At 39.0% G+C, this 23,201-nt stretch overlaps 1 protein-coding gene across 1 annotated transcript in view; it reads left to right on the forward strand.

Moving 5' to 3' along the window:
• The first annotated feature begins 5,952 nt into the window (after positions 1-5,952).
• LOC145995257 (uncharacterized) overlaps positions 5,953-23,201 on the forward strand; it is a 54,766-nt gene continuing 37,517 nt past the window's right edge. Inside the window, exon 1 of the mRNA XM_083131831.1 lies at positions 5,953-6,038. Within this exon, the coding sequence (XP_082987957.1) occupies positions 6,033-6,038 (6 nt within the window). The 5' untranslated portion in view covers positions 5,953-6,032. The remainder of the gene's footprint in view (positions 6,039-23,201) is intronic.

Below are 23,201 nucleotides of genomic sequence, written 5' to 3' on the forward strand. Positions count from 1 at the left end.
TTTTAACAGCTATCGCCCAACAAACCCCTCCCAAATTTACACTAGTACATGAAGCCTCACCACGACATATCCTTTCACTTAAAAACTTTCCACACAGTCTGATGCATCTTTCGCGGCCAATGTCCAACCTTCCGATCTTGAGCCAAATTCCTAATGATTTATCAGTTCAGTTGCTGCTTTCACTGCGCTGCAAGTAGTAATCTCGGTCCATTGGCCACTCCAATCTACGAACTCCTGGTTTCTCTCACATGCAACGAGAGTACCTGTGGTATTGTCTCTGAACGGTGACCTACTGAATGCAAGGGTTTTTATCTTATACTCCGCTGTTAGATTGACTTTGAGCGCAGCAGTAAAATCAACGCTTACTTTCCAGAATCGAACAAGATGCGGATGTTTTAACCTCGCGATGAAATCACTTTCTCTGCATCGATGCGCAGAGACCTCTATTATCGTGTGGGGGTGTAAGGAGAAATTTGTTGAGGCGTGGTCGAAAGACCCGCAGCAAGAATTACATATTTTGCTCTTTAGTGTTATATTTGAAGCAACCTTTTGACGATGTTACTTTATTCTTGAAGAGCATTTATAGGTATTTTCTACTCTTACGGCGGCCGACCCTCATGCTGGCAAGGGACGTGGGGAGCGGGAAATACGCCTACCAATCAGACAACATCGGTGTCGTCGAGAGTTACGACGCGGCGGGAGGAAGAAGTACTGCGTGCACCTCGTTCTACTGGCTGCTGAGTTTCTTATTACGCTGGATTGGTCGCTTACCAGCTCCACTTGGGCCGGCCACCGTAAGAGTAGACAAGACCTATAAGCAAATAAAGACACCAGATGTATGGTGATGGTAATACGAAAGACATTATCCCCGTCTAGTTCGCTGCACTGACTCTTTTTGTGCTCTCGCGTCTTGTTGGTTCCAAAGTGCACCACCGAACCGTCTTCTTCGTCCATTTGGTGTTACGTAGTGTATTTGGTGTCTGCACCGTTTGCAATACGTTCTGGAGTGGTGTACGGTGTGGTGTATGATCACGTGGTACGTGATAACAAATTAAATATTCCTTTAAAACAGCAGACAGGCATTCGTTGAATCTACACCGCTGTTCTCGCGTACAGCTTCTCCCTTTGATGAACTCACTTTCCTTACACCAGCCCGGCTGGGATGCACCTGCACTACACCTCGTGTCAAGAAGTGTAGCGAACAAGACGGGGCTATTCTTTGCCCCAAAACAGCCAACATACGCGATTGAGTCGTTAGCGTTACGACGTAAAGGATCCTGGGTTCGAATCCCGGCCTGGTCATGGGTGTTCTTCGTGAGTGTCCTTTCATCAATTTCATCATACCCTCACTCATCCTCATCGTTGCCATTAGACAAAAGTTGCGGAAAAGCGACATTAAAATAACAAAAATCAAATCAAACATCTATCCAAATACAGAGAATTTCATTAACCGTGGTTGGAAGACAAGACGTTAACAATCACATATAATGACAATAACACTATGTATAATAGATATGTAAACGCCAAAATTGTGGCTTTCAATGTAACCCAACTACAAGTAACAGTTGGGCTGAAAAGTTCGTAGGCTAACATAGTAAAAAATATTTTTTTGACAAAATTCGATTTTATTATTCAATATAGTTGCCTTCGAGGGCGATACAACGATTATAGCGGTCATACAATTTTTCGATGCCATTTTTATAGTACGATTTCTCTTTAGCCTCAAAATAGGCCTCAGTTTCGGCGATTACCTCTTCATCAGTGCTAAATTTCTTTCCAGCGAGCATTCTTTTAAGGTCTGCAAACAGGAAAAAGTCACTGGGGGCCAGATCTGGAGAATATGGTGGATGGGGAAGCAATTCGTAGTCTAATTCATATAATTTTGCCATCGTTTTCAGTGATTTGTGACACGGTGCATTATCTTGATGAAACAGCACTTTTTTCTTCTTCAAATGGGGCCGTTTTTTCGTGATTTCATCCTTTAAACGCTCCAACAACGCTATGTAATAATCTCAGCTATCTCGATCAACTTCACTTTACGATCATTTAAAATTATTTTGTGGACTTTTTTGATGTTTTCGTCGGTAACAGCCTCTTTGGGGCGTCCACTGCGTGCATCGTCTTCGATGCTCATTTCGCCTCGTTTAAATTTAGCAAACCACTTCTCAACGGTTGATTTTCCTGATGCAGAGTCCGAATAATGTTTATCAAGCCAAGCCTTGGCTTCAACAGTATTTTTTTTCACCAAAAAGCAATGCTTTATTAACACACGAAATTCTTTTTTATCCATTTTTTCACAATAACAAAAGCTGCTTCACTCACAATGCTATATCTCACGAACTAATTATCCGGCAGCTGTGAAATTTATACACGTATCTTTTGAAGGTTAGTACTAAGTAAAAATCACATGGATTTAATTCTAGTAACGCCATCTATGAGTCAGTCTATGAACTTTTCAGCCCAACTGTTAATACCTTTATAATAATAAAAATATTAAAAAAAACATACATAGAAGCAGTGAGGAAGAAAGCAAAATATAAGGGCAGAATAAATCATTGACATAAATCATTAAGAGATGAAATAGTAATCGAAGGGAATGTAGGAACATAAGAAAGGAAAAAAGAGAAAGAGAGAGAGGGAGGGGAAGAATGAAAGTGATAGAAAATCATAGGAAGGAACAGGTATATAAAGAATAAAATATGAAGAAACAAGTAGATTAACAGAGAATGGAAGAAGAAACAAAACGAGAGAGAGAAAAATAGGAAGAAGGAGATAGACTGGACAAAGAGCAGGTGAGTGTCAAAAGGAATACCGAACCTAAACATAAAAGAAAGAGGTAAGAAAATAATAAATTAAATTATAGAGAAAGGGAGAACTTAGTAGGAATGGTCACCAAAACAACTGAATTTTTAAATAAACTTAACAACTTAAGCACTGATATTAGTGTTTCCATAGAAAGCGTCATATATTTCACGCAATTTTACGATACAGCAAGAGTGACAGATACTATACGCATCTTCAGGAATAATTCATGTAGATCTCGGAAGAATTAATATTTTAGCGTACAGTTTGGATTTCCTGACTGCTACAGATCTACTTTGCTGATTAGGATCATCGTAAAAATAATATGCCACACTTTCATACACATATTTGTAACACGATATTTCATTTCTCGTGTGCCAAATTTTATTTACTGTTCGTAGATCATATCGAAGTATGGATGGTGCACGAATTTGAAAGTAAACAGTAATGGTAAATACGGTATTTATGTGTATTTAAGCGGTAAATCTAACATAAATTTACTTTTAGAATATGGAAAGATACTTTGTGTACTTGAAAACCTATCATGCGTCTATTTTAGTCTTCTCACTGCAGAGTTAACAGGCAGTAGTTACCTTTATGTTGCTTGATTAAAGTTAAATTGAAAAAAGTTATTTTCTACGTGGGAAATGGTTAGCTGATTTAAATGATTTTAGCAGAGGAATAGATACGAGAAAGGGAGGGGCGGACAGAAACAGAGGCACGGAGAAGTTACAGAGAGAGAAAATGAGACAGCCAGAGAAATGAATGGAGATGGTGGAATGAGAGAGAGAGAGAGAGAGAGAGAGGGGTAATGGAGGAAGAAGTGAGAGGATAAAAGAGAATGAAAGAGAGTGAAACCACGACAGAGGAGATAAAGAAAGAGGGAGGGAAGAAGAAACAGGCATGATGAGATGAAAGACAAGGGAGAGAGAGAAAGAAAGAAGAAGAGAAACAATGAGAGAGAGAGCGAGAGGAAAGAATAGGATAGAGAGTGAAACTAAAAGAAGTGAAACAAAAGAAGAGAATCAGAGACAGGTAGAGAAAGAGAGAGAGAGAAAGGCAGAACTAAAAAGACAAAAGAAGGACTGGCGTTCATCATAAGTCTCCTGAGCCCGGCCTCCGTGCAGAGTGGTCATTACTGTGCGCTACGGCGCCAGCGGTCCCAGGTTCGTATCCTGGCATGGGTGTTTGTGAATGTCCCTTCATCATTTTAATCATAACATCACTCATCCTCATCTTCGCGATTAGCCAAAAGTTGCAGAAAAGCGAGTAAAATAAACCAAATCAATCGAACAATCAAAAGTTTCTTGAACAGATAATTACCCAAAATAGAGAAAGGAAAACCGTATAATTCACATTCAAATTATATTTTGATCTCCTATCCCATGGAGACACTGGCGTACGTAATTTTTTTTCGGGAGGGGTTGGAATCGTAAAGGTGGATAGTACATAGCTGCTTTCTGAGGGGGGGGGTCAGGGGGGCGGACATTAGAAACTTTCAACTATCAAAATGGCCAGCGGGAGTAATTTTAAAGCGAATTTGTATTTGCCACTCTGGTTTTTTTCTGAGTCCTTCACTGCTTTTATTTGAAAATATTCATTTCCTCAATTTCGGAGAGAGCTGTAGCAGCTTTAGCCCCCACTCTGCGTACGCCAGTGCATGAACTTGAGGATGAAATGAAGAATAATTATAACGACACGCCACGAAAAGCCACTTTCGTATCGCAGAGTATTGCAAGTAGTACAAAGAGTACATGATGTCGTAGTGTTGTGAAGGCAAGTCAGTCCCGCTAATCGTCTTAAAGGTTAATCTCCAACCGATGTTTACGGCGCAGTTTTTTTGGTCCTCGTCTCCCAAGGTGTGGCCTGGGCGTGGAAGCATCTTCACTGTCGCTTCTCCGGTGATCGGATCTTCGAGGAAGCGGGCCGTTCTACTTCCCTCCTGTATCCGACACTTTTACGTTGGCTCAGCAGCAGTGTTTCCAGCTGCACGAAGCAAAGAAGATCCAGATTAAATGTTGATGTTCTCAAGAAGCATTTTACAACTATCTCCGCTCCTTATCCAGCCATCTTTTAGTGGGCAGCGTTAGTTGCGTTAATGATAGAGAATTCATTAGCATCGTAAATATAAAAATGTGCATACAAAGGCGTAGAGGTCCAGTTCCGATTAGCGTTTCTGTGCATAAAGTGGACTTAAAACACCAAATCAATCAATCAATCAATGACAGTGTGGTGGGAAAGAAGAATAGAGGAGCATTGGCTTGACTCAGATGGGGAGTGTGATAACAGATAAGAATGAAAAAATTAAGAAGGGAAACGACATGCCCACTGAGACAACGGTCGTCTGCGTTCTCATTGGATGCCCTGCTGCTCATGATCGGAGAGATAGATTGTTGAAGGGCGGAACAGAAAGGGAAGTGGTAGAGGTGGCAGACGATGGAGGAAAGAACAGCATGGAAACTGTGCAAAATGTGGTAAGATTTCTGTGGGAAGTGAGAGAACGGTGAGGCAAAGCTCTGACAGACTGCAAAGAGATACAGAATCCGTGTTAACCGAAGCGGAACTGCAGAACTTGTTTATGCTTGACATGAGTATGGGAGTATGTGTACAATCAAGATGAAATTTCTTTCCGGGTCATTTAGACCTGTAACGGAATTGTGTCTTTTTCTATTCCTTTGAATAATAATAATAATAATAATAATAATAATAATAATAATAATAATGCACCAAGTGGTTCGTATCCCACTTTAAACTGTAGGTCTAGTCCCGGTTAGCCTTTCTGTGCATAAAGTGGACTTAAAGCAACAATTCAATTTAAAATTCAATTGAGAAGGTGTGAATGTTCAGTCCTGTTCGAACCCAATTGTGAGAAATAGTGAGCTACTCCTCGCTGTATAAACTAAATTTCGCAAGGAAAACTAACTCTTCATAGTAAAGCATCCCAAGGTCATTCGAAGATACTGCATTTAGGCCTAGAATTATGAGGCAGCAACACTGCGACGACTCTGATTGGTGCAGGCAGCAACGGCCTCCGAATACGCGATGAGTGCGAGTACTCCGTAGCAGATGGAACTCGCCGGTAGAAGAAGAAGAGGAGGAAAAGGATGGTACCGTTGTATAAAAGTCAGGCGAATGACCTAATTGTGCAAACTCTTACCTCGTTGGTTGTGGTGGTTAGTTGTTTTGTGTGTGTTGTGCCGTGATATTTAGACGTCAGCGACAACGTCAGCATGAAGGTACGTACGTGCCTGGCGGAGTACATGTGTCACCCTTGTTTTTGGATTCTTGGAAAGTGATAGTATTTGAAATGCTCTGCTAATGATGTGCCTCGATCGCATAGAAGATTACGAGACTCAGTTGCTTGGGCGAATGGTATACATGATGTCCTTGAATTGCAAGGTTGTTGGTTCGAAACCATTCATCTTCAAATTGAATTGTCAGGACGCGGAACACTGTAGTGCACCAATATCCTTTGTCAGACCTAGTGGCCTTGTAATCAATAGATTCCCGGGGGATTCACAGGTCCTAGTTCGCATAGCGTGGACTTGAAAAATATTTGGACAAAGTTTTTGGCCAATATCAAATTTAATTGTGAAAGGCTATGCCCGGGGGAAGGGAGGGGGCCTTCGTGGCGAAGTGTGCTGAGTGATCGTGTCCTGATTTAGCATCAGGTTCCAGGTTCGCCCTGGGCGTGAGTATTCCTTTGAGAGCTTGCCAATTTAATCTAATCTCCATTCATCCTCATTGCCGCAATTAGCCCAAAGAGACAGCAGAGCGACGTAAAATAATAAAACTGCAACTAAAAAGTATAATTACGAGGGCTAGTGAGTGTTGGACTCGCTTCCGAAGTTACTGGGCTCGAGTCCTACCACATCATCGTCCACATCAACTAATCATTCATTCTCATAGTTGCAATCTAAAGACACTCAACTGTCAATCTTGCAGTCACTTTGGACTGCATTTTGCAGACTAGCGATGCCCTGGCGTCTGGACTCACAGCCAGTATAATCCTCTCTGGGTCTCGTGTTGCCTCGTTTCTTTACGTTTGTGTTTGTCTCTTCATCCATCTCAACTTATCACCATTCACTCTCATCTTCGCATTTAGCCAACAGCTGCAGAAAAGGGAAAGACAATATATAAATCATATCTGCAATTAACCTAAGGAGTTATAATATGGACGTTAAACGACCAAAAGTTATACAATTATATTGACTTGATTTGTAATACGTACGGTGTACAATATCAAATCGTCTATAAATTATAAACTCGTCTGCAATGTGTAATTTTGAGTCTTAATTCTCTTATGGAATTCATTAATTTTGTTTCATTTTACTTTGCATTTTCTGCCACTCTTGGCTAATCGCGAAGGTGAGTATGAGAGGTGATAATATGAAATTGATTTAATGACGATTACAAAACTCGCATGGACAAAACAATACAAGCCACACGGAGCATTATGCTGGTTGTGGGTCCTGTCATCAGAGCCCCTTAGTTCTGCAAAACGCAGTGCAGGGAGTAGAAGAGAATTTTTTTTGGTGCCTCTTACACCCCAATGTGGAATTCAGGAAAGAAATGGACCTACAGAGAGAACTGACTATTGTCATTCTGGATGATATTCTTTCAATTTAACAAGGATTACCAAGTTATACAGCCACCAGCCCTTTTCGAAATAATTCTAATTTCTAAAGGAAGTTGATTGCTTTACTATTACACTATTAAAGGGATACTCTGCATTGTTACATGGGGTGTGGAATAATATTTGGTACGTTCATACATTTTCAGAAATTCACACTTCATGACAATGGCAGGATTGTTATGCTTCCAGACTAATCGCGGAAATGTTTGGAATTTCTTTTTATTTGAATTGTTGTTTTGTCAGTATCGAACCTGGGATCCCTTGATTACAAGGTGAAGACGTTGCCACGCCATCGGGGAGGCCTATTCGCGGAGATGTGTCCTTTTTGTTCTCCCGTTTATGGCATCAGTGGTATTCCACACATCTACAAGTTAATGGCTAGATAGGAATGGAGGCGTATTATATTTCATCTTGTTACTATATATTACTATCATAGTATAAAATGTGATAAGATGAAATTGATTGTAAATTAACGAATACGATATGTACAGCCTAACTGCTGGAGTGTGCTAGAGTGGATGAAAGCATCCATGGACGTATATATAGTTCCCGTAAGTGTGAACTAACTTAGATACATCCATGATAGCATCCATCACCAAGAAACAAAGGAGATATAATTGCATGCTTCTACTTCAACAAATTAATTCAAGCAAAATAAATTATATACGAGTGAATCTAGGGTTGTACAAACTGTGGTCGCACATCCGTATTGATACTTCCTCTGGTTTTCCTCAGTCACTCCAGGTGAATGTTGAGTTGTTACGGGGTGCTCCCTACTGCAACTGCTCTATGTTAATTGATGATTTTTGATTAGTTTTGGGCGCCTCAATAGTAGATCGGGGTGTTCGCCAAGTTTTGAATGTCAAAGGAAGTCGATTGTTTTCTCTAACACTATTGACTATTATTTAATATTTAGTGCATATATTTCGGGAAAGGCGATCACTTAATTTTATATATTAAGGGTGATCTTATTTTAGATGTCCCAGGAGGGTATTCTCACCCCGTCCACCCCTTTGAAATGCCCATATGACCCACATAGTTATAATAGGTGTGTTCTTGCACCTACAGCAACTCTCCTGAACGAAATCTCTCGTGTCTATCATGAAGTTGGAAAACTCAGAGACCTCTACGTAATTTACGTCGTCGCGATTAACACAATACCTTGAAAAGCGGCGTAAAATAACCGACAGCCAGAAAGAGAGAACGTGCTTTACTGCAAAGGGACAACTTAATGGCTGTTTGTGTAATGTGATCTCCGTTTTCTACGCTTCACTTTTTTCCTGTGGTTTGTTGTCCAAGCTCGATGGCTAAACAAATGACCTTTCGTTTGGCTTTGTGGAAAGTCAATCTCGCCCAACTTTTCCCGTCTCTGATGAGATCCTTTCACAACACATTTTTTATGTGTGCCCAGTTATTGAAGGATCGAGGTTTCATGGGCATCTGAGTTCACGGAAGCAAAAAAACAAAAGAATTCTCTCTCTTTTAAAACAAAAATGACCTTGGAAATTGATACTGTTAATGGTGTAGTCAGGACTTCATTAATTAATGTATAGCTACCGCTATGTTAAAGCGCGGCGAAGGAGATGAATTGATTAAGATCGTAAAAAGAAAGAGCAAAAGTAGACTAAAGATAAAAGATAAAACTCGTGCTTTTCGTGAAAGGAGTTTGCCAAGAATGAGTGAGCAACAATCACGCCAACAAAGCGTAGGTGTTGATTGAGAGTTAGTGAGCCTCTGAATGTGACTTGCACTAAGCCGTCTTTTCACTTTTTTTTCAAAATCATCTTCCTTGAACTATATTGGACACTATTTTGTTATTTTGCGTTGCTTTTCTGTCACTTTTAGTTAATCGCGGCTACGAGGAAAACGTATGCCAGTCTCGAACCACAACCTTCGATAGAGAAATCGTGACAAGCACTCATCTCGCCCAGTCACTAAGTTGTCTGCAGGATTTAGGAGCGCTGGATTACATATGCACCTTTATATTTTACCTGTTCCTGATTTATAATGTCAGATTTTTTTCCCTCTATAATTAATAACTTATAAAATAACTTTTTATACGAGTGTGTCTCGGTTGAGATTTATTGACCCACCATCGTGAGGACAACTTCCAAGCCACTTGAAATGAAACAGCTCCAATCTAGAAAGCCTGTCAAAAGCTGTACTGGAACTTGATACGCTGACCGAGGTAGAACAAGGAGAGTCGATTGACAAGGCTTGAACCTCAAGAGCTGTTGCACCAAGGAGCTTACATTTTTTTATTAACGTTATGGTGCAACGAAAGAAACGCGCGGACATAGTCCAACACAATAGGGTGGAGAAACCTGCTCATAGATGAGGTTTATCCAGATTTATCCATCTGGAGGGTGTAAGTTCGTATTTTAGGGGGTGTAAGGTAAATTTAGAGCCAAAATAGACAAAAAGTGGGACTCTGTGAAGGTTTTAGGGGGTTTGAAGAATGGAGGACGGAGGTTGGGGTGTTTGTGGATAAAACAGTGGTCGTAGTCAAACAATTACGGTGTTTTTTTACCACTTTTGTCCCCGCAGTATGCTAAACCTTATCTACAAAGGAAAATAAACTATATTTGCCACCCCCAGTTTTGGCACTTTGCCTCCTCAGTTTTGGAACCCAATCGCCGCCACTGACACAATTGCTACTATTCTCATTGTTAAACCTCCTTTTTAACATTGAATTGACAATTGCTTTACTATGCCATATATTAATACCGGTAATGAAAATGCAGGCTTCTTGAAAGCCACTCAAATTTCAACATCTCTTCCACGTAGTCGTGGTACACCCTGGCAATCTGCATTTCTGCAGGCTAACGAGGCTTTGGTGTCTGGAATTGTGTGGAATTGTGTTTTGTTCTGTCATGCGGTTGGTACCCCTTTACAGCCTTAGATTTTAACCTAGTCATGGTGATTTTAGTGCTAAGAAAGAAGTGTTGTTTTTTGGTATGGCAAGAGGCTAGGCCAGTGCAAATAGCTTAAGTACTGACGCTCCCACAATTTTAATTTCAACCTCTCCGTGCAATAGTATTCTTACTTAGAACATTGTAAAAATTATACAAATGCTCTAAAAACATAACCTCACGAAGAAGTGTTATTTTTATAATTGATATTAGTCACTAGTACAGAACATATTTTTTTGCCTCCAAATGCCACTATAGAATAATCCATCTTCAAAATCATTTTATCGCAAGGTCGAATACACATGCCCGGTATTGACAGTTTCCGATTTCCTAAAGGACCTTGCACGTATGGATAATCATTATTTGGTGTCTTGCATATTACAGCATCATTAACAAATTATTTACATGCCTAATAAAGGATTTTAAGTTGTAAGTATAAACTTGATGCTTTTAATGAAACTCTTTCTTTGCAAATCGACAACTATATTAATTGAAAAGGGGTGTCGCGTCGTTTACGTTTTTCCAACCTCTGAATAATTTTATTCCTTCGGAGCCCTCTTGGGCTGTGCCCAAGTCGTACATACCTTTCCCAAAATCTACGGCTCTATTGTGTAGGATATTTTATAGAGTCTTTTCCGATCTTGATAAAAAAAAAAAAACACGGTACGTTGAGTTACTACGCTGTTCACGTATGTTGAATCACGTTCCACACGTGATTGCGGCAACACAAAGCGTTTACAACTCACACGTTCTTTGTGACGTACATGTCCAATGGTGCCAAAGAGATTTAACCGGAACCAATGGTTACCCTTTCTTTAGTAGAAAGCTTAGTGGTTTCGTACCTCCCTTCTTAACCTAAGGTGAGGAAACACTGTGTAAGAGGAGTGCTTAAAAGTAATCTAATTACGTCGTAGATTTCAAAAGAGACAAGGTGTCAGTTTGACGATCCTGGTTTGAATCTCAAAAGATCCGGTCTACTTCAAATGCTGAGACCTAATAGCAATGTTTCCTATGAATTAAAATGTGTGTTCAACAGATGTCACTGTGCTAGAATGCAGAGTAAGCGATCCAATTTAGCTGACATTGTCCATTTAGTGACACTATCTTTCGATATTAAAATTGTCATATTAATAAAACAATAAAATTCCGACCAAGGCAAAATGTATTGTAAAATAAGACACTATAATGGTTCTTTGGTTAGCTATTTAGTGTGTTATTAAACATGGAAACAAGGCTTAATAGGGATACCATTGTGTTTTAATTTTAAAAAATGTGCTAAAACCAACAAACGTTTATATTTCAGTATTTGCACTTTAGTTATTAGGCTACATGTTGCTTTGTAAACCTCTCTAAGTTATTTGCGACGATAAGGATAAGACAAAGAAAATAACATACTACGGAACAGGGTCTCCCGATGGCAGAGGGTAACATTGTCGCCTTTTAATTAAGGGGTACGTTGCACGGTGCTTCGGACATTGGACCTACAGTTTAAAGAGTAATACGAACAGCTGCTTAACGAGTAATACGAACAGCTGCTTAACCCCGCCGGATATTGAACCCGATAGGATCCCTTGATTAGAATATCAAGAAGAGTTTTAGGTGACGTCAGTTGGTTGATTACGTTCTTTTGTACAGTATAATTTGACCTTGACCTGGATATCCAGGAGTACTAACGAAACTTTGTAAATAATGTCATCTTCATAAATCTTAGCGTGATGCTACGTAATGGTTGGTTGGTTGGTGCAATCAGCACTGCTTATTTGTACCATTCGCTTAACCGCAAAAAGGGGATGGAGAGAGACAAGGAAGTGGATAAGATGTACACTACCTTGTATTTGCCTCAATATACTGAGGAAACGAACAGTGAAATCTCACTTAAGACGGCCGACAACGAGAGTTGAATCGAGAACCTTCTAAATACGAGTCCTCATCCCCACACCTCAACCCCTTCTATACGTATAGTCGTGCCTGTGCGTGTATATATGTACACAATGTCCGTTCCGGAATGGTTATCACAGCCAGCGCGTTACGACGCCAGGGGTCCTGGGTTCGAATTCCGGAATGTGCAAGGGTGTTCTTTGTGAGTGTCCCTTCATTAATTTCATCATATCATCACTCATCTTCATCTTCGCGATTATCCAAAGGTGGCAGAAGTGAGAAGTAAATAAACCAAATCAATATATACTAAACATATTATTTTCCTAAGGTATGGAAATATATTCTGATATTTTAGTATTGGCATGCTAATTGAAATAATGTATACTTTTTCCTTGGCTGCTACATTTTTACGTCTCTAGCCCATATAGTTCCTGAGATGCAGACAGTTGACGAAAGCGGATGTGACTGTTACGCAAGTTCCCTATATAGAGTCTGACTTGAACTGAGAAAGAGATTTCTCGAGAACAGGAAATGCAGATTTTTCCACATCCACGCAATTAACAAAGGTAGATCCGGTACAAAAAAAGGGTCTAGTCGGAGGAAATAATATGACGTCAGCAAATGAAAGCCAACGCCGATCGTCGTTTATTTTTACCAGCTGCGACGATTCCTTCGGAGCTCCAGGCCAGGCAACCCGTTGCCCCACTCACATACTGATCCAGAAACGATCTTTTGCTTTGTAAACTGTCGCGTGGAATATAAAGCAGACCGCATCGTAATGCCTGCGTAATGTGGCACGGTTCGCAAGCGACAGTGTTAACTTTCCGCACCACTAAGGCTTGTTTCGCACGCTGACATGTAGAAAGAGCGTTTCAACACATGTACCGAAGATAATATGCAATGTACTCACTTTACCAGATAATCGCATTCATAAATTCTCTTTTAGGAGATTTGCGAACCATTCAAGTTTCCTCATAAAGATAGACAGAGATGGCGGAACCATCGTAATATTAAAGATGAGTATTTTTGTACACTTTTGCCCCAGTAAACTTCATAAATAGTGTTAACACTTTTTAAAAATGAATGAAAGTCGTAAAGATTACGATCAAGTACAGTTCCCTCTCAATAGAAGAAAAAGATTCAGAATAGAACAACTAAGCTCTTTATTATGGAAGTAGTATAATGTTTTTCAATGCCAGAGAATGCAAGATTCAAAGATAGTCTATCTTAAACATGAATGTGTTGTAGGTCTAACGGACTTAACGTGTTCACATATAGTATATCGATGCACATAATTATATATCTTCAGGGACAACTTGAAGTAACCATATTTTCAGGTTACCTCATTCTTCATCTATTAGATTAATAAGACGCTGCAAATTAATAAAGAAGGAGTGGGGTGATTAGGGGGGGCAACAGCCCCCTACCTTTTTGCCACTTTTGTCCCTTCACTATGTTAAACCTTGTCTAAAAAGGGAAATAAAACTATCCTTGCCTCCATTTTTGGCAGCTGGCCCCCCCCCCCCCACCTCGCGGTTTTGGAATCCAATCGCCGGAAGTGTAAAGACGAATAGTAAAATCAAAGGGAAAACGTGCAGAATCACTTTTTTACTTAACTCGCTCACCTACTTAAACGAACTAGACTGGGTGAACATGACACGGTATTTGTCGTTCCTAATCCTGCGAATCCGAACCTCGGTGTAGCATATATTAAATTACGCATGATAACTATGTGCCCTACTGGGAATTACAGTAAGGTTTATTATCCCTACATTATAAAAAGCGTGGTCTTATAAATATTCAGATTTGGTGTACCAGAACACACTATTTGTTTTAATGCCTTTTTCAGCACCATCTTTGGTGTCCTGTTACATCACCGACTTTCAAAGAAAATCAGATTAACACTCGATCAGGTGTTCTGTTTTATCTACTAAGTTTATACCGCTTTTGTTGGCGAATCAGTAGCAGAAGTTTTTACATTATCATATTTTCAACTTTTTTACATAACCTTTCAGAGTCGTTACTGCAGGAAGATAATCATGTCAACAAGTTACGCGAGCTGTAGTTTCAAAATGGCACACATTTGTGAAGAAACATACAGAGCCTCTCAGTGTAGTGTAGTGTCAGACATGCAGTTGTGGTGGAACCGGACACTCCTTTCGGTAACAGAACGGAACTGATTTGGCAAAGGATCAACTCTGATTTCTTGTAACGCCATTTAAAATCAACCAGGCCCAAGTGCGGAAGCTGATACTTTCTAATTAAATGTTTTTGTCATATCATTTGGGGTGGTAAATGCGGAAAATAAATCAAATTCTGCTGTTTCGATGGTTGTAATTGGTCGATTCACGACGGAAGGTTCCAGGTTCGATTTTGCCGTTTAGGAATGGGTTCCAGTGTCCCTGCATCAGTCTCATCCAAGCATGGGGTGTAAGGGGGTGACTGTTCCTTAAGCACGCAACCTCACTTCCACGCAGTACGTCCCAATAACTGCAATGTTGCAGACAGACGAGGCTCTGGCGTTTGGACCTTTCTAAGGCTGTGTGTTATGTCCGGAGCCACTGTTATCTGTACAATCCAAAGTGGTCTGCTCTGTGTGGTCTTGCTCACTTTCGCGTCACTTCGGTGCTTTGTGGCATTCACGCCTTTGAAACTAACATTTCAGCATTGAAGTTTGCACCACTGACTATGTTTTCGTCGAAAGATTATTTTCAGCACATAAGATGGTCGTCATACACAAAATTGCGGAGTTTGACTGTGGATAACATTAAAAAGATTGTTGCCTAACTATACGGCGAGGAGTGGATTTTAATAGTAAATTTCCAATGGTAAGTTCTACCATCGGCGTAGGTTTAGGCAACATACATAACGTTATGTAAGATAGTGTGTATTTCAGGATACAGGTGTCCCATTTTCATTGCGGGTGACTATACATAATCAGCATTTTTCAGGAATTTTGAACTAATTTAAGTTTCTTTGAACCTACTTCAAGATTTTTCGAGGCTTTCGTAAGATTTTTTAGGACCTATTTTAGGATTTTTAGAACCTATTTTAGGAATCTAAAAGCACACTCTTTAGAACCTAAAAATTCGAAGTCTAGTGATGAGTTTCCCTTTACAACCTTAGCTTTTATGGTAAGGAAATTTCAGTAGTCAGAGACACACGTTGATTTTAGTTACGGTAAGGAGCTGGGCCCCGTATAACGTGACAGATGCAAATAACCCCAGTGTTGACGCACCCAAAAAAATATTTGAATCAATCACTCATATAATAATAATTCATCCAGATCATGACGACTAACCGAAAGTGACAAAAAAGTGACGCTAAACAAGAAATGCACAATAAAAATTAGACATTAAGATTCTTCCACTTTGAAAATATGACTTGTAGATTCTGTTCTTCATTTTACACGTGTATTTGTGTCAGCATATCGAGTCCATATTTTGTAATGTCTTTAGGTTGACATCTTGAACACTTATAATAATACACTCCGATGTATAGATATTTTAAGAGTAGATAGTAGCTTTTGCTTAGCGGCGACAACTTGTAATGCGAGAAATAGTCAGGAGAACGCGAAGGAAAACTTTTAATAAGTATGTTATTCATTTTCTTTATTTTACTACGTTTTTTTGTGCCACTTGTGGCTAATTTGCGAAGATGGAGATGAGTGATGATATGATGAAATTGATGAATGGACACTAACAAACATCCATGCCCAGGTCGGGATTCGAACCCGGGACCCCTGGCGTCGTAGCCCGATGCGCTAACAACTCCGCCACGGGGACCGGCAATAAATGAAATGTGGGAAATTGAAAGAATAAAATCTGTAAGAAGTCAACGTAGGGAAAATGGAGATAAGCGTCTGTGTCTTGTAAATGCCACTTTCAAGTTCTTGAAGGGCAAAAGGAAGATCTTGCCTGCAAGAGAAAAGGCACTCCATCCACAGAGTCCGTCTTCATTACCTAGATGACAGGTTCTGAAGAGACTTTCAGGAATCGAACACTGGTCTAAGAATCAGGAATCATACCGAGACAGCCTTTTACAAATCAAGATGAGAACGAGACAACACTCTGTAAGATATACACGACAGGCCATAACCGCGTTTCATTCTAGAAAGAAAAAAGAATGAAATTCAAAGGAAAAACTCACAATGTATAAGGATAGTGATAACCTAATATAACCATGAACATTAGACACACCCTCAAACAGTAACAACTCTTTATATATAGATGGCGTCTTGTTTCGACTGTGTGTACTCCTACATAAATAAGATAAATGCAATAAAGGTTTTATTGCTAAAATAATCTGCAAACTTAAGCACTATTTCCATGTTTCAGAAGCTAGTTAATCATACTTACCGACATTTCGTGCCTATATTCAGTCACCGGCAATAAAAAAGGGACCCTTAGACCCTGAAATTCTCTCTTCCCTATAGGAGTTATGTGTGTTGCCTAACTCTACGGCGATAAACGGATTGCAATACCAAATTTTCAATGGCAACTTCAATCATGTAACTTTGTAAATGGTGTTCTTGATGTGTTTTCAAGCTTCCTATTATTGAACGGTGCCCAATATAACATGTTTATTAGTCGTTTTTTTATTCAGGCCAGGAAGTTACATTATACTTGAACGAGTAACTAAATCAGTGATCTAACAACACATTTTCACTTCATTGTTGAAGTTGGAAATAATATATAGTTACAAAATGCAAATGAATGGTACAAACATAACCTATTGCAATTGTTTATTTTTAAGTGGCAGTCGTGTAAAATAAATGATTATTGTTGTTGCTTCGTGCGCCATCTGTACATACGTTAAAATGAAAAGCCTGAAAGATCGAGAGCTGTGTAAGAATTAAGATGTTTCACCTCTCAGGCTGGAATTTAGAATACTCGCGGTCATAGTTAAATAAGAAGAAATGCAATCACATAAATATGTGAGAATCTATCTTGATTCCCACACAATGCTCAAGCATGGCTGGAATAGAAAAGACTCTTTGTGGTCAGTAATTTCCGTTCTGTGCAAGATATCATATCGTCCAGTTCGAGCATGCTCTTACCTCCACAAAAATCAAGACTTGGAATTATCTACTTATTGGCCACCCTGTATTGTGTTGTGCGTTCAGTGACTGAGGGTTCTTTCTTGATGCGGTCTTCATGGAGCAAACAATTTGTTGCATGGCTGTAACCTTGTATAAGCTTCGAAATCGAACATCTAATCCGCATCTAACGTGGTCTTTTTTTTCCCCTTTTTTCTTTCTTTTTTATTTACTTTCCCTTTCTGGATCTTTGGTAGAATTGCTATAAGGGCAATAAAACTGATAATGTAACACTCACAAATTAACGATCATTTCAGGAGTCGAACCTTGTACCGTCAGTGCCGAGGTAGTGATTCAACGCGCTCGATCACTAACTTTACTTTGCTCTTAAACCAAAACAAATTTTCATTTTAAACACACCATGAAAGAAAGGGGTAAATAGATGTTTGTTGCCAACCTAACGATAAAGCAACTATGTTATTGTATATAAGTTTGGTAGTATCTATGTATTTACATGTAAACAATGCAGCAGTTTGAAGGATGCTAAACATTTTTCTTTTTTGGCAGGGGCTTCAACCCCAAAAGCCTATGCGTGCGTTACACATTGTTATGTGTCCATTGGACACCAATTGAAGTTGGTAAATAGTTCGAAAGCCAATATTACAAAAGCGATACGCGTCTCGTTCGAAAACTTAGCACTGAATACCAATTGAGTTCTTCAACAAACAACCCAATGCATTCAGTGGCCTTGTAACGATTCTTCTATACTTTGGCAACAGCATATGTTTTTCAGGATATATTCACAAGCACTGATTACAAAGCAATTGTGCCATTTATTCTTTGAAAATTGTGATTACTTTGAATGTCACAGATGTACAGCAGGTTTTATTTTGTCGCTTTAGAGGGGGGCGGGGGTGAAAAATATAAAAGGTATTGTCGACCTTTGTGAACTTATGAGTGTACTTTGGCCACACATGTGTCGTGAAAACTAGCAAATTAAACTGAATGTGTCACTGTTAGTTAAAAAGAAGCTTATAAGAAGACTCTTCGACGTAGAGGTAACGTTGTCGACTGGCAATCAAGTCGTCCTGGGTTCAATCTCTCGTGGAGGCACATTGCAGTAGTTCGGATAACTCTTTAAACTGTATGACCGCTCTCAATTAACCTATCTGGGCGTAAGATAAACTTAAAAACAGACAACAAACAAATAGTTGTTTCGTTTCCAAGAACTGTTAAAGTATCGAGGCTAAAATGTAACTTTGCACTGACGACCAAACCATTTTCATTTGCATGGCCAGTGAGCCGGTTTATACAATATACGGGCCATGCCACATTTTACGTACACCAAGACTCGATAGGATTTATATGTAATAAGACGGCCCATGTAAACACTTGGGCGGGCCGGATTTGGACCGCAAGCCGTGTAGTTTCGGCGCCACTAATCTACTGGTTTCCTCATATTTCCCTAAGATCTAGCGGACTCTCTAATGTACCAGTTAGTGAAGTTAGAGCCCATGGACTCGAACACCGGATGGTATCGTGGATGTATCATTGTGAGTTCTGTCCTGTATTTTTTGATCTCATATTGAAATCTTCCCCATTAATGCAGCGAGGAAATACAATACATTGGCAATTTCAAATACACAAAACACCCAAATACAAAATACATATCAAATATTTGATATAATGGGTAACATTGAAAACAATTCACTTTGAAATGAACTTTTTAAAAATTAAATAAGTATGGTTTCATAGGGGCCGATTTTTGGGGAGGTGGAATCATTTTGTGCTCCGCCAACTAAACATATGTGTAGACAAAGCGTCATTTGTTTTAGAAAACTTATTTTTGAAGCAGCTTCTTTGTTGCACCTCCTTTTATAGTGTTAATATATTAACATCTTTGAATCCACAGTAAAGTTGTCATGATATTTTAGTAGTATAATTGATACTATTATAAACCCGAGAAAGTATGAACCCCTCCTCAAGCAGATTTGCTATAGTTAAAACAAGCTTAACATGAGCATATGAGCTTTTTGTTCAAGTGTGGAATCTTGTCTAATCTAAGATTTTTGTGAAAATGCCCTCGGGAATTTCCTCAGAAAGTATGACCCTCTCAGATTGATTTGTTTATACTTACAAAAGGCTCTTCTGTGAGATTGTTATCCATAAATTTGTTAAAAATATGCCCCTCTTGTGGCCACACTTAAAACTGGCCATCCACACACATACACACACACACATACACATATATACACACACACATATACATACACACATACATATTTATTTCTGGTTTAAGTTCAATTGGCCACCAGGCTCAATTTACATATCTAATATTAAAACAATGTAATTCTTCTAGAATTGCTCCGTGACAACAGACCCATCTATGTGCAAATGCCTGAACTCGGTGAATACTTGGGAACAAGTCCATTTTTTTCATTATGTCAACATTTTTAACTTCTTTTGCCAGTAATAGGGAAATGGTAGCAAGCATTAGACAAAGTACTTTGGAGCTGAATATTCCTTTTCTTAGACGTCGTATATTACTAAAATATCTTTAATTCACATATTTCTCATACCGCTGTATCTTGTTCTATTAGGCCTCCTTGAGAACATTGCCTATTAGGACTCTTCAAGAACATTGCCTATTAGTAAAATAATAGGGCAAGCATATGGCGGTATGGGGATATGTGAATTGTTGGTTTCTTCAATTCACATAAAAGGATTGAATAGAAACTAGGATATTTTGCATTTGTTATATTCAATTTATTTGTTGTAATCTGTTCATATATAAAATCAAGCCCCGAGAAAATATAAGATCAATACTTGAACAATATGTGCGCATGACGGCCCCAAAGCGGTGGGATCGATACTTTCCACACAGCGATCAGTTCATTTCGAGCCCAGCACCGGCGTGTCGATCAATATTTGGAGCAGCGATCCTTTACAAATTAGTTCCAGACAATTCCGCTCCCCTAAGCGTGGAGGCGCTGCGGTCGGGATTGCATGTACGCTCAGCAGAAAAACGGGATACACTCAGAAGAAAGTACTTCGGCAAAAATGTTAGAGAATAGCTCATGTTTCTGAATATACCCCTACAGTGTTTCTATTGGCTCTGTAAAACTATAAAAGCCAGGGTACAGTGCAGATTCTTCACCATTGCTGGATTGGCAGTGGAACCCACTGCTCCACCAAAGTATAGGAGACTTGAAGCATATAATTTGGCGGAATAATCCAAGTAAGGTCATATATACATATACATACAAAGCACAGTGCTGAACTCAACTGATCCAGCATAGAGTTTTGAATTTGAACCCCAAGAAATTGTATATAAATACCAAAGCCAAAACTATTAATACACATACATACATACACACACACACACAAAGCACAGTGCTGAACCCCAACTGATCCAGCATAAAGTTTTGAATTGAATCCCAAGAAATTGTATATAAATACCAAAGCCAAAAAATATTAAGTGTATACATCCATATATACATACACACACACAAAGTACAGTGCTGAACCCCAACTGATATTTTTATTCAGTATAAAGTTTTGAATTGAAACCCAGGAAATTGTATATAATAAACAACAGCAAAAATGCCGAATCAAAAATATTGCAATCAGTGCAATAAAAATATATCCAGCTCTAATTGGGCCAAGCATCAAAAAATTTGTAATCCAGACAAATACAAAACTCCCACAAAAATTTGCCCCAAATGCAATAGAAAATATAACATGGAATATTTCACATATAAACATAAAGATACTTGCTCTGCACAACCATCTACATCTGGTCTGAAAAGAAGGCACGAAGCACCTGTTAATGCCAGAGCAGCAAAACAGCCACGCCATGAACCTACCCGTAGCAGTTTTAATGCCCAACTTAGGGATTACCAGTTTGTATCAGAGCTAAGATGCGGCATTGAGAATTTCTTGAACAGTATAAATTCTGATCTGCAGGCAATTCTTAATGCACAAAATGGCTCTTATAAGCTATCCCTCAAATTGTTTGTACAATATAAGAAACCAAATGGCACAAAATTTACACAGCCCCACATAACAGAAACTGTACCTGTATATTCAAATTCAAATTCAGACAAAATAATAGGCAATTTGATAGATCAATTGAACATTAAACACTCTGAATTTGCGGCAAAAGAGTCCGGATGGAGTCTATGCGGTTCATCACACAAGCTCTATGTTAATATTTCTGAATTCACTCCATTACAAGGATCCACTTATCTGCCTTTACCTGCCAATATTAAAAACAGAAGAGCCGTGGTTAATATAGAAAATACCGACCAGAAATGTTTTCTGTGGTGTATATTAGCTGCTTTGTTTCTAGTTTCAAGGCATCCTGAGAGAATAAGTTATTACAAACAGCATGAACATATTTTTGACGATGCAATGAAGGGTTTAGAATATCCAATGTCAGTTCAGAATATTGATAAATTTGAAAAAAGGGCCAAGCACATCAATGGCAAACAATTATCTATTAATGTTTTTATTTGTTCCACTGGCAATTGTCCGATAGCACCTCTCAGAATCAGTACAATTGATGATGAATCTGCTATTCCGATTGATCTGCTCTTAATTGAAGGGGATGATACATACCATTATACTCTGATACATAATCTTGAAGCTTTAGTGAGAACACAACTAGACAAATCCAATACAATATTCAAGTTGTGCAGAAGATGTTTAACTGTATTTGATGGTCAAAAAATGGTAAATGGGATTCGTGAAAAAAATGCAGAAATTGCAAAAAACAAGTTAAAAGAGCATCTGAAATACTGTGGCAACCATAAACCTGTTCATATGGTGATGCCCAATCCAAGTGAAAATTGCAAATTCAAAAAATTTGAAGCCTTGTTGGAACACCCAGCATATATTGTCTGTGATTTCGAATCGAACCTCAAACCTATTGCATTCTGTAGCCCAGATCCAGAAGAATCATCAAGTACACCATACCAGCAACATGAACCTTCCAGCTTTTGTTATGTGGTTGTACGGGATGGTGTAGCTAGTGAGCCACACTTATACATGGGACCAAATGCCATCAAAGAATTTGCACATAGAATAGAAAATGTGTGCCGTGACATAGCATCTAACAACTTATTAATATCAAAACCCATGCTGCCTTTAACAGAGAAACAGATTGAGGATTTCAACAATGCAGAAAAATGCCCGGTATGTGATTCTGAATTTTCAGATACAAATATCAAGGTAAAACACCATTCTCATACAGATGGTAAATTCTTAATGGCCCTGTGTAATAGCTGTAATATTAAGATCAAGAGACCAAGATTTATCCCTATATTTTGCCATGGAGCATCCAATTATGATTTCCATCATCTGATCAGGTACGAGGGGTTTGACAAGCAGAATTTAAACATTTTAGCTGAAAATGATGAAAAATATATATCTATTAGCAAGATAATTAAAGTTGATGGTGTTCCTATTCAATTAAGATTTCTTGATTCTTACAGATTTTTACCTGCTAGCCTGGATACACTGGCAAATCAATTATCTGATGATCAATTCAAAATCACACGTGCATTGTTTCCAAATCAGGACCTGAAATTAATTAGGCGGAAGGGTGTATATCCATATGACTATGTCACAGATTCTTCTAAATTTGATGAGTGTTCCCTGCCACCACAAGAAGAGTTTTACAGCAGAATCAGAGGATCTGGAATCACTGATGAAGATTATCGCCATGCTCAGTTGATGTGGAAGAGTTTAAATTGCCAGACATTTGGTGATTATCACATGGCTTATTTGAAACTTGATGTCACTCTCTTAGCTGATGTAATACAGGCATTCAGAAAATCTTCTATGCAAAATTATGGACTGGACCCAGTGTATTTTTACAGTGCCCCGGGCCTAGCATGGGCTGCAATGTTTTTCAACACCAAAAAGCCATTGG

The sequence above is a fragment of the Lepisma saccharinum genome, chromosome 11, assembly GCF_977018435.1.
Source record: "Lepisma saccharinum chromosome 11, izLepSacc3.1, whole genome shotgun sequence".
Lineage (NCBI taxonomy): Eukaryota > Metazoa > Arthropoda > Insecta > Zygentoma > Lepismatidae > Lepisma > Lepisma saccharinum.